This window comes from Culex quinquefasciatus, chromosome 1, assembly GCF_015732765.1.
Source record: "Culex quinquefasciatus strain JHB chromosome 1, VPISU_Cqui_1.0_pri_paternal, whole genome shotgun sequence".
Lineage (NCBI taxonomy): Eukaryota > Metazoa > Arthropoda > Insecta > Diptera > Culicidae > Culex > Culex quinquefasciatus.
Window position 1 is genome coordinate 118,565,118 of NC_051861.1, and position 12,678 is coordinate 118,577,795.

At 37.0% G+C, this 12,678-nt stretch overlaps 1 protein-coding gene across 1 annotated transcript in view; it reads left to right on the forward strand.

Annotated features, from left to right (window-relative positions):
* Window positions 1–12,678, forward strand: part of LOC6038448 (kinesin heavy chain) — a 50,028-nt gene that overhangs the window by 22,533 nt on the left and 14,817 nt on the right. The window contains exons 3-7 of the mRNA XM_038249460.1: window positions 744–2,006; window positions 2,089–2,190; window positions 9,243–9,360; window positions 9,431–9,770; window positions 9,830–9,943. Coding sequence (XP_038105388.1) covers window positions 744–2,006; window positions 2,089–2,190; window positions 9,243–9,360; window positions 9,431–9,770; window positions 9,830–9,943 — 1,937 coding nt within the window. The remainder of the gene's footprint in view (window positions 1–743; window positions 2,007–2,088; window positions 2,191–9,242; window positions 9,361–9,430; window positions 9,771–9,829; window positions 9,944–12,678) is intronic.

Consider the following 12,678-nt stretch of genomic DNA (forward strand, 5'->3'; position numbering starts at 1 on the left):
TTTTAGCTGTCGAGTGTCATTAGGCATACAAAAAGCTTACTTAAAACCATAAGCACAAGAAAAAGCATTTAACGCGGCTGCATAAATATGGCACTAAGCGCGTATTCTGATTGAAGGTGATTGACCGCCATCTTGGTTGAAAAAGTAGAGAACTAAAAAAATTGATTTAAATTTGACGAAAACAAACATTTATGCCGAATTTCCTACATAATTAATATAGCGATAGATGTTCAAAAATAATTTGAACACTTTTTCCGAAGAACTGCAATGAAAAATCTCCCCTACATTTATCAATAAAATTTCAACCACAGCTGAATTGGAGTCACCAATTGCGAGATATAAGATATCAAATTATTTTGATGACCTCGAATATCTATTATTACCAATTTTGCAAACCATCTCCATTTTATCATTTGGCAAGACAAAGGCTTATTTTTTGCCAAAATAAAACCTTTTTGGCATAAGACGTTTGAAGACGTATGAAATGTCATTTTTCCATAACTCCTAAACTAGGTTTTAACAAAGGTTTTATCAAGGCTTCGAGGAAGTTGTTAGGATTCAGTTGAACAGCCTTGAACTCCTTTTGCGGAGGTCCTTTTGGGTTTTAAGAGAGGTTTATCGGGGTTCTGGGTTTTAATGTTGGTTTTGGCTGATAGGTTTTATAGCGGTTGTGACAGCTTTGATAAAGCCTAAAAAAAATCTGGTGGCCAGTTTTTAATGATTTTTTTCTTCTCTCGTTGCAGCGCCAAGACGGTCAAGAACGTGGTCTGCGTGAACGAGGAGCTGACGGCGGAAGAGTGGAAGCGTCGGTACGAGCGGGAAAAGGAAAAGAATGGCCGGCTCAAGGGTAAGGTGGAGAAGCTGGAGGCGGAGCTGGCGAGATGGCGCGCCGGTGAGACGGTCAACGAGGAGGAGCAGCTCGACCTGCAGGACGTGATGGAGGCTAGCACACCGAACGTGGAGGTTCTGTTGGAGAAACCGGTGGTGGATCTGCCGGTGCCGGCCACTCCGAGTGGGCTGACGATGGTCGGATCGATCAGCGCCGACGAGCGGACCGCGCTGGAGCAGGAACGTGAGCGACTGTACCAGCAGCTGGACGACAAGGACGAGGAGATCAACCAGCAGTCGCAGTACGTGGAGAAGCTGAAGGAGCAGATCATGGACCAGGAGGAGCTGATTGCGAACACGAGGCGAGACTACGAGAACCTGCAGGCGGAGATGACGAGGATTCAGCAGGAGAACGAAAGCGCCAAGGAAGAGGTCAAGGAGGTGCTACAGGCGCTGGAGGAACTTGCCGTCAACTACGACCAGAAGTCGCAGGAGATTGAGTCAAAGAACAAGGAGATTGACTCGGTCAACGACGAGCTGCTGCAGAAGCAGGCCTCGCTGAACAGTGCCCAGTCGGAGCTGCAGCAGCTGAAGGACATGTCGGCGCACCAGAAGAAGCGAATCAACGAGATGTTAAGCAATCTGCTGCGGGATTTGTCCGAGGTTGGCCAAGCGCTGGCCGCCGACCAGAACGAGATGAAGCTGAACGTGGAGGCTTCCGCGGGCAAACTGGAGGAGGAATTCACCGTGGCCCGGTTGTACATCAGCAAGATGAAGTCCGAGGCGAAGAACGTCTCGCAACGGTGCTCGAACCTGGAGAATCTCCAGCAGGAGGCCAACCGAAAGGTCGGCGAGTACGAGAAGGACCTCAGCGAGTGCCGACTGCTGATCTCGCAGCACGAAGCCCGCATGAAGTCCCTGCAGGAGTCGATGCGCGAAGCCGAGAACAAGAAGCGCACCCTCGAGGAGAACGTGGACGCCCTGCGGGAAGAATGCGCCAAGCTGAAGGCCGCCGAGCAGGTGTCCGCCGTGAACGCCGAAGAGAAGCAAAAGGCTGACCAGTTGAAGGCCGCCTTCGAGAACCAGATGGACCAGCTGCGGGACGCCCACACGAAGCAGGTGTCGGCGCTTCGTGATGAGATTTCCGAGAAACAGGAATTCATCAACGAACTGAAGGAGTTAGTATTTTTGTACTAGATGTTCGACGTCTCGCGCCGGAACACGTCCCTCTAAACCACCTCTCTTTTTACCCCCTTTCAGCACCAACCAGAAGCTGTCGCTCGCCCACCAGCAGATGACCGCCGACTACGAGAAGCTGCGCCAGGAGGAGGCGGAAAAGTCCGCCAAACTGCAGGAGCTTATGTCAGTACCAACCTTTAATATCTCTAACCCCCAAACTAACCCCAAGGCCGACTTTGGCCAACTGCGCCGCACCGGGGCCACCCACTGTCGGAGGCCCTCGCTGGCCGCGGCCGTCCCCCTCGAGGAACCTTCCCATCCGGCACAACCCACCAGCAATCGGGATCGGAACGAGGCGGACAATCTGCGCCGCCTCTCCAAGCTGACCAAGTTGCACAAAAATTTGCTCAATCGTAAAAGTAAGGCCGGTGGCGTCCTTTCGCCGGCGACCAGCTATGGCCAGCTGATTGAAGATCTGGAAGAGCAGGAGCGGCTCGATGCGCTCGACGGTGGCAAGCATGATTCCTCCGTGGCGAAGGGCAAAAGTCTGATGGCGTCGCTGGCGTCGACGATTCCGTTGGCGCTGCCGACGCTGCAGCTGCACCTGTTGCTGTCGCTGACGATGGTGCTGCTGACGCACCGGTGTCCGCAGTATTTGATTATACTGTAAAGTGGGGGGTTTGTTGATTTTTTTTAAGGTTGAGAAAGACGAAGCACTCTTGTGCCTTCCCTGTGAGTCGGAAGGTTTTTAAACAGCAAGACGTGGGAAATTCGTCGCGAAAGTTGAGCAAATGACTGGATTTGGATGTTTCCAAAAGAAAAATAACTTGTAAATTGTCTGGACACACACTCCGTTTTTTGAATGCATTTATTGTGCTATGCATTATTAATTGTTGATTAGTGATTATGTATTCGTAAAGTATATAAAATTAATAATATATTGTTGACTTCTATTAGTCGATAAGTGCCTTTTTCAGTACACGTTTTATTTGGCAAACGTTTGCTTTTAAAATATTGATCAAAGGTCGAGAGAAATCAGGAGATTGGTACAAGAGATGATACTTTCTGTGAAAGTAGTTGATAAAACGCAAGATTTCAACAAATTATTAAGGAAACCCCCAAAAAATGCCTTTTCAAATTAATTTTTGGTTTTTTTTTTTTTTAGAAACTATAAAATTATAATATGACAAAATTTTAATATTTCAAGGTTTTGACTTGACAATCCGATTTTTTAACCCAAAATTTATACAAATGATTGGCAAATTCAATAATCCGAAAAGTCAAAAATCACAAACTGAAAAAAATAATACTGAAGTTCTAAAATTTTTGAATTTAAAATATATTAAATTTGTAAATTCAAAAATTCTGAAATGCCTAATTTTGAAAAAAATCTTAATTTGATAAACTTGAAGAAAACTCTGTAATTTTAAAATTAAAAATTTCAGTTCAAAATATTTTGGAAAAATCAGAAATTACTAAAATTCAAAGCTTCGAAAAGCTCTGAAATTACAAATTTAGTTAAGCGATCTTAAATACTGAAATTTAAGTTAAACTATTTTTAAACGTTTTTAAATTTTGGTGTTTGTGAATCTCCCTTTTGAAAATGCATTATAACAAAAAAATTGATCATGGAATCTTTACAAATTAAAAAGTTAAAAATTATAAAATTTAAATTGAAATATATAATTCTGAAATTTGAAAACTTTCAAAAGTAAAAAATTATAATACAACAAATTAAAGTTCAAGAATAAAATTAAAATTCAAAATTCCAGAATTTAATAACAAACCAATTCGGAAATTAAAAACAAATGCATTATAAAAAATCATGATAAAAAAGGTTAAACTTTTAAAATTCTTAAGATCAAAAATTTCAAAAGTGAAATTTAATACAAAGTTCAATAAATTTTAAATTGTTTTTGAAGGAGTTCAATGTACCCATTTGTAAAAAAAATGTGTTAGCTGTTTGTGAATCCTTCTTAAGGGACCATCCATAAACCACGTGGACACTTTTTTGGAAATCTCGAACCCCCCCCCCCCCCTCGTGGACAATTGTCCATACAAAAAAAATCTTTTTGTATGGAGCGTGGACAATCGCCATACCCCCTAAAGTGTCCACGTGGTTTATGGATGGTCCCTAAGTACGGTGAAGGTATTTAAAAATGCCTTATATCAAAAATAAGGTCATGGGATCTTTGAAAACATTTGACAATTTGAAAAGTTAAAAAATAATAAAATAAAAAAAATGCAAAAAATCTAAATGCAAAAAATAAATGGAATGGAAAAATGGAATTAAAAAAAACTTAAATCAAAAAAGAACAACAAAATTCAAAAGTTTTAAAATTCCAGTATTCCAGTATAAAAAAAAATCATGTTCAAAAGTCAAAAATTCGAAAATTGTAAAGTTCTAAAAAAAACTTAAATTCCAAAAATCTAAAATTCTAATTGTCTCACATTCAAAGATAAAAAAATAAAATTCAAAAATAGAAAATTCATTGGACTAAATTTCTAAACCTCAAAAATCAAATATTTGCGGATTCTAAAATTTTAAAATCATGGAAAAAAACATTAATTTTATAAATTGAAGAAAAAATTATATCTTAAAACAATTAATTTAAATTTAAATCAAAATAAAAATGTTTTGTACATTTGAATTCTAAAGTTTAAAAAATTGCAAAGTACCAGAATATTAAACCAGTATATCAAAATCAATATCAAAAAATATAAAATTTAAAAAACTTAAGTTAAAAAAAATCACAAAACCTGAAATTTTATACTTCTAAAGTTCTATTTTTGTGAAATTCAAAAATTGAATATTTTTTTAAAATAATAAAATAAATACTAGTAATGATTTTTTTTTATGAAAAAAATGGACTCTGAAATTTTCAAATTACTCAATTGCAAAATTACCTCATAAAAAATTATGAAATCTGCTGTCTTTAGAGCCGACATCGACTAGCAATCGGCCTTCTTTGGTTTTGCGCTTTGCAACTGGGAGCTTTTTTTTAAGTGACAGCTGTTTGTTTACCACGCGAAAAGTGTGCACGCTGATCTGGGAAGACTCACCATCAAGTTAAATTTTGTATAGTCAGAAAGCAGTTTTTTACTATTTCAAATGGTTTCATCAAGTGTTAACGATTTGGTAACTTCAAAAATGGCCAGGGCTACCCAAAGTAAGTTAACCAACGAAACGAATCATTGAATGATCTTTTTCTAAAGAATTACGCAAGCTAAGTTTCCCGGAACACTCGAACAATTTTTCGGATAACATTTAAAAGAATTTGAAATCAAAATATTTTCAAAAAGGAAAACACAACCAATATTAAATTCAAGTGAAACGTAAAACAATTCTAAATTAAATAAACCAATCTCCTGAGATTCTTTAATCGTTTGATCTAGTTTTGTTGCTTAGCTGTCGTCGGTTATCATTGAGCCTGCTTCCATATTTCGGTCACGACCTTAATTTAAAAATGAGCTTTTGCTTTACAAACTGACAAATACTGATGAGCTGATAAGAAAGGCAGAAAGGGAGGAAGAGTTAATAATTTTAAGTGCTGTGATAAATTAAAAAAAACTTGTAGCAAAATTGACGACATAATCAAAACAAAAAATCGCGCGCATCTCATGCTTTTCAGCAGATCTCAAAACAATAATGATAGTTTAGCAAAAAGTTCGCCCACCCACAATAGTAACTAATCGCTTGATTGATTTGCACCTTCTCCTCCCGCGAGAGCCGGCATTCATAATTCATTAACGTGTGCCATCGAGCAATAACTTTTGCAGCTCCCCCCCCCCATCAAACTGTAAATAACGGATTTTAACGCGCCACTGCACTTTCTCCGTTCATCGTCGATCGAATAAACGTAAAAAAATGGAAAGAAAATTGCACACATACACACTGATCTCAAAGTCACAAACTGTTTCGATGCTAAATGTTGGCTGCGCTGGCGCTTTTTCGATAATTTCGTTTCACTCGCGCGTTCGACAAACTCAAAACTCACATTTCCACCACGTGTATCTTCTCGTATCAGTTTTGGCCCCGTCCCGCCGCCTCTTTTCTTTCTGTCACGTCACGAAATTTTTATTCTGTTTTAATTTTTGATTTCGTCAACAAATGATCGCTATTCGCTACAGTTTGATAAAAGAAATCAGTCTCCAAAAAAAGAAAACTAGTGCGATTGAGCAGTTTTTATGCAATAAGAATGAAAAAGAAATGTTTGAAAAAAAAACAAATCCCGATTGCTAAATAAAACACTTATCCAAAAATTACAAACAAAAAAACTAACCCCAAAAAGTGATGCAAAATGAGAACATGTGTGCCGTTTCGTATCGCGTGTTGTGCTAAAAAAGTCCGCAACAAAATTGCCTAACTGTTTGTTACTGTGTAACACGAAATCCTCTATCGAAACCCGTAAAGCTGAGTGCGGGTTTTGTACCAGTGTAATTCTGAAAAATGCGTGGAAACTGCCAGAGAATCGCGATCATTTCCTATTTTTTTTTGTTTAGTTTGTTGTCATTTTAGTGTAGTTTTTAAAATTGTTTTATTGTAGATTCTTTTGTCTAGTTTAGTTCGTAAACCGTTTTTTTTGGTTTGCGAAATTCCTGATCTTTTTAGTTTTTTTCTGATTCCTGGCATTGTTTCCCATTTTATTTTTTTTTTTACTTTACAAATCTATGTTTAATTTTGTTTCAGTGTAGTTGAATGTATGTATGAATTTTAGTTAAATTTAAATTTACACACACACAAACACACCAAATGGCTTGGCGTATCGAAGGAAGCATGCAAATTAGAATAGTCAAATTTGATGTTTTCAAATAATTTCAGAATTGTTGTGTAGATTGACAATTCGTCAATACACGCTACCGTATATTTATTGAAAGTCTCACTAAATTTCAGTCAACTTTATTAGTTGTTTTCTCTATTTCTTATACGCTCATTTCAAATAACCCATTTCCGTGTTGTTTTCATTCAGATTTCGTCAAGGTTGAACCTGCACAATAATGAAAATCACTCAAAACATTGTGTAAACAAACTCAAACCAAATGAAAATTTCTGGAGTTTTTTTTTATGAAAAGGTTCAATAAAACAAATTTTCAGTTTTTGTTTTTTGGGTGTTTTTTAATACCCCTGACTCAAGGCGGTTTCTAAAACACCCAAAAAGCAAAAACTGAAAATTTGGTTTATTGAACCTTTAAAAAAAACTCAAGATTTTTTGTCAAAACCGAGCTTTTTCAGAAATGAACAAACTCTCTAATTTGAGTGAGTTTCACTCAATTTTAGTAGAAATTCTGAGTAAAATTCTCTCAAATCTGACAGTTTCCTCATTTCTGAGTAGGTTAGGTTCTGTTTTGACGAAAACTGAGTGATATTGAATGTGCGTGTTAGGCCTTGTACACCCTTACCAAAAATCATGATTTTTTGAGTTCCAAATCCCACTTTTCATACGAATTCTTCAGTTCAACCCATATAACCATTTTTATGGTTGTAGTACCTGAACTCAAAAAATCGTATGAAAAGTGTGATTTGGAACTCAAAAAATCATGATTTTCGGTAAAGGTGTATGTATGTAAGACAAGGTCAAGGTATGTAGATTAGTAAGGTAAAGTGGGTTTTCCAGCTGTCAAAGTAGTTAGTTAGCACGAAACCCGGATTTATATGGAAATTTTTAGAAAAGTGAAAATTACCATTTTCCGTGAAAATTCAATGGATTTCTTCTGTAGCGTTGTTAAGTATGCCAAAATGAACCGAAATTCGCTTTTAAAACAAACATATTTTTTTTAAAAAGAATAAAAACATTTAAACGCGTTTTTTGGTTCAGTTTGGAATACTTAACAACCCTACAGAAAAAAAAATTCGGTAAAATTTGCCCGGAAAATTGTCAAAATTTCACTTTTCTGAAAATCTCCATATAAAATCCGGGTAAAAAAAATTCCGCCTTACCTTATCTAATCTACATACCATGAGACAAGGTAAGGTGGGTTTTCCAACTGTCATAAAATAATTTATTTTCACGCTAATTATCACGAAACCCGGATTTTATATGGAATTTTCAGAAAAGTGATAATGTTACCGTTTTCTAAGAAAATTTCACCGGATTTTTTGCTGTTGGGGGTTTTTGGCATGTCAAATTGAACCGTAAAACGCTTCCAGTTGAATTTCATTTTCGAAAAAAAATATTTTTGTTTTAAAAGCGTTTTGTTTGGCATGCTGAACAACCCACAGAAAAAAATCTGATGAAATTTGCACGGAAAACTGTCAAATTTGCACTTTTTTGAAAATTTTCATAAAAAATCCAGGTGCTAACAATTTTTTGACAGCTACAAAATTCGGCTTACCTTACCTAATCTACAAACCTTGCGTGCTGGGTTGGTTTTGACGAAATCCTAGTGAAAGTAACTCGGAAATGAGTTGTTTTGATTGAGTGTGTAGAAAATGTTGGTTTGACAGCTCTTTGTTTATTGTGACAAAAGCGTACTCGTTGAAATCGTTTCGGAATAAACTGGCCAGACCTACCCTAACCTAGTTTACTGCATAAATGATTCATTGAATAGTAAAAAGCCTACAAAACTCAAATTTGCGTTCTTTTTTCAATGCAACCAAGTCAAATTTGTTAGTTTTCGGTGCTTGTTTTGAAGGAATGAAAATAAAAACGCATAATTTTGGTGGTGCCACTTCCAGAACGTAAGATATCAAGCACTCGTTTTTGCTACGCATTTAATGAATAAGTTAGTTGACAAGAGTATAGGAAAAATGCCTACTACAAAAAATCGTTACTCGTCAGTCATTAATCAGTGTTAGGTTCCGCGTTGTCAAAAAGTAAAATCATCAGTAAATTTAAGTAAACTCATGTGGCATTGTAAATTTGTAGAGGTGTAAAAATTAGAAAGAGATGCAAACTATTATATTCATATATTTATATTTTGGAGAGAACGGAAAAATGAATCGAAGCGAAGTTAAGAGGTAAAATCCGGAACACAAGCATTGCTTAACATTTAAAGGCATTAAACTTAAGGCTACCACAGATACCAAAACAAACAAAGAAAACTGTATTGATCGTGTTAAATGACAAATACTTATATATTCCTAAAACAAAAGTAGTGAAAATCATACGAAACGCGGTAAAAGCAATAAATGATGGAAAAACGTAGTCACATGTTCTCATTTTGTAACTTTTGGGCTGTTTATTTCGATCTCTTTGAATTTTTCAAACTTAAAAACTTCTATTTATTCACTAAAGGCTCACAAACGAGCGACGAGAGCAGGCTCGTAAGGATCTCAAGGGACTCGAGGACACCGTGGCCAAGGAGCTGCACACGCTGCACGCCCTCCGGAAGCTGTTTGTGCAGGATCTGCAGGTAATTTCGCAACAGCGGGATCCGCCCTAAGCAAGTGGTATGACCCTCTTCTTCCTTTTCTCCCACTCAGGCCCGCATCAAAAAGTCCATCAACTCGGAGGAGACGGAAGACGACGGCGGTTCGCTGGCCCAGAAGCAGAAGATCTCGTTCCTCGAGAACAACCTGGAGCAGCTGACGAAGGTGCACAAGCAGCTGGTGCGGGACAATGCCGATCTGCGGTGCGAGCTGCCCAAGCTGGAGAAGCGCCTCCGGACGACGATGGAGCGCGTGAAGGCGCTGGAGACGGCGCTGAAGGAGGCGAAGGAGGGTGCGATGCGGGACCGCAAGCGCTACCAGTACGAGGTGGACCGCATCAAGGAGGCGGTCCGGCAGAAGAATCTCGCCCGCCGCGGACCGCAGGCGCAAATTGGTAAGAATTTTGAGTTGGCAAACCATCGAACGACGACTAATTCTGATTTTAATTCACAGCAAAACCCATCCGTGCTGGCCAGGGACACATCCTGTTCAAGACGGCCGGTGCCGCTAGCTCACCGGTGACACCAAAGGCAATCACGGACGAGAAGAGGAAGTCGCTAGTGAAAGGTTAGTCATGTGGGGGCTCCGAAATTTGCATCAATTTTTAAATATTTCTATTTAAATTAATTATTATTTTGCGTTGAAATTGCGTTCAAACTTCTATACAAAATAAGAAAAAACTGATTCCTATCTACTTTTCAATAAAAGTGTGAAATGACAGATCGTTGCCAACATAGTACAGTACTTGTTTGGTAAATGGGCTGAGAACGTAGCTCAGTCACCGAATGCTGCTCGCTAACTGGGCTGAACAAAAAAATACGAGGGAACCATCGATGCATAATATTTTCCTGATAAAATATAAAATAAAGGTTACTCAAATTTATTTACCATACTTACTTTTCATTTTTCTCTAATTGTGACCTTAAGTTATAATTAATAGTTTGAAAAAAGTTTTTTTTTTATTGAACATGCTTTCGCATCGATTAACCCCCACGGTGGGTAAGAAGGGGATTATTATGCAACTTGCATGCACCTCGGAAATTCCTTCTGGAGATTGTTGGGGGGACTATTCTGAGTCAGAAAAATCGATTCCCAAAATATTCTGTCGGTGAAAACTGGTTTTATCTCGATTTGAAGTTAAAAAACCTAATATATCACCTAAAACCTCAAAAATACGTCTAAAATCACGGTATAACTCTGGACAAAGATGTACATTTTCATCAAGATATCAATTCATAGCTTCCAAAATATATTCCTGACATAGTACACCTTAAATCGATCCATTACTTGAGTCCCAGCGTCATCAAGATGCGTAAAATAGTGTTATTTCTAAAAAAAAAAATTTCAATTTGCTCTGGTATATAAACTGTCATGTCTGAATTCAAAAACTAATGTTGTAGCATTGTTGCAAACAAAATGAAGAACAATTTTGCAGAAAAAAGAATGAAATTTTATCCATTTTTAGTAAAGTTATGTCTATTTTAGTGGGAAAATTGCTGCCAATTTTCAAAATTCTTCGATATTTAACTCATTTCTATTATTAACAGCTACTACGATCATACTCAGTAGGATGTAACAAAAATTACATTTTGGCGGTCATTTTGGGGCTTGTTACGGAGGGTCTACTGAGCTGAAATCCCAAATATTAGCTTGATTGAACTTAACAGGAGCATGCTTTTTGCACTTGAATTTTTAATAAAATTTAACGCATAATTTTTTTTTAATGTAGATTGTTTAGTCATTTTGGCCACTGAAGCGTTTATTTTCAACATCATTGGCGTGTAGGACAGATCCTTGCGCATGTTTTGGTAAATAAAACATTGAAGTTTTAAGCGAAATAAAATGGCGCGACGCCTATCTTTGCTACAGGAACGTTTTATTTTGAAAAATTTCAAAACTTTGAAGGCCTGTACAGAGCTTCAGAGTACTTCAATTCAATGTTTTATTTACCAAAACATGCGTAAGGATCTGTCCTACATGCCAATGATGTTGAAAATAAACGCTTCAGTGGCCAAAATGACTAAAAAATCTACATTTTTGAAAAAAATAAGAATTTGGGTTAAATCTTATTAAAAATTTAAGTGCAAAAAGCATGCTCCTATTAAGTTCAATCAAGCTAATATTTGGGATTTCAGCACAGTATACCCTCCGTAACAAGCCCCATAATGACCGCCAAAATGTAATTTTTTGTTACATCCTACTGAGTATGATCGTAGTAGCTGTTAATAATAGAAATGAGTTAAATATCGAAGAATTTTGAAAATTGGCAGCAATTTTCCCACTAAAATAGACATAACTTTACTAAAAATGGATAAAATTTCATTCTTTTTTCTGCAAAATTGTTCTTCATTTTGTTTGCAACAATGCTACAACATTAGTTTTTGAATTCAGACATGACAGTTTATATACCAGAGCAAATTGAATTTTTTTTTTTTTGAAATAACACTATTTTACGCATCTTGATGACGCTGGGACTCAAGTAATGGATCGATTTAAGGTGTACTATGTCAGGAATATATTTTGGAAGCTATGAATTGATATCTTGATGAAAATGTACATCTTTGTCCAGAGTTATACCGTGATTTTAGACGTATTTTGAGGTTTTAGGTGATATATTAGGTTTTTAACTTCAAATCGAGATAAAACCAGTTTTCACCGACAGAATATTTTGGGAATCGATTTTTCTGACTCAGAATAGTCCCCCCAACAATCTCCAGAAGGAATTTCCGAGGTGCATGCAAGTTGCATAATAATCCCCTTCTTACCCACCGTGACCCCTCGATCATTTCGGTTTAAAAACAGATTTTACTGATTTAAAACAACTAAGCAATATTAAATTTTTTAATGGCACATGTACATCCAAAATAACTTTGAATTGCATCAAAACAAAGTTTATTCAAAAATAATTTTAACAATTATTCAATTCCTGGTTTGCCAAAACCGTTGTTTGACCAAAATAAATCATTCCTAAATTATTTTCACCAGTGATGGAAGAATCATCATCAAAAGAAAATGTTTTGACGCTCATAAAGGGAACAAATCGGAAAGGAACACGGCTCTCTTCTCTTGCGCACGAAATATCTGTAAAAAGAGTCGCAAAAATCATCATTAGGAACATCTTATTCATTAATACACTTGCAAATTAATTTAAGTGATGCTGAAAGGAGATTCACAAAAAATCTTCAACTGATTGATTTTCTTTGATAAGTTCGTGAGCGATTTTCATGTGGCAAATGGGCAGTATTCATGATTGCTGAGAGTCGCAGGACTCTCACCCTTTGCTATTAGTAAGTATCCAGCAA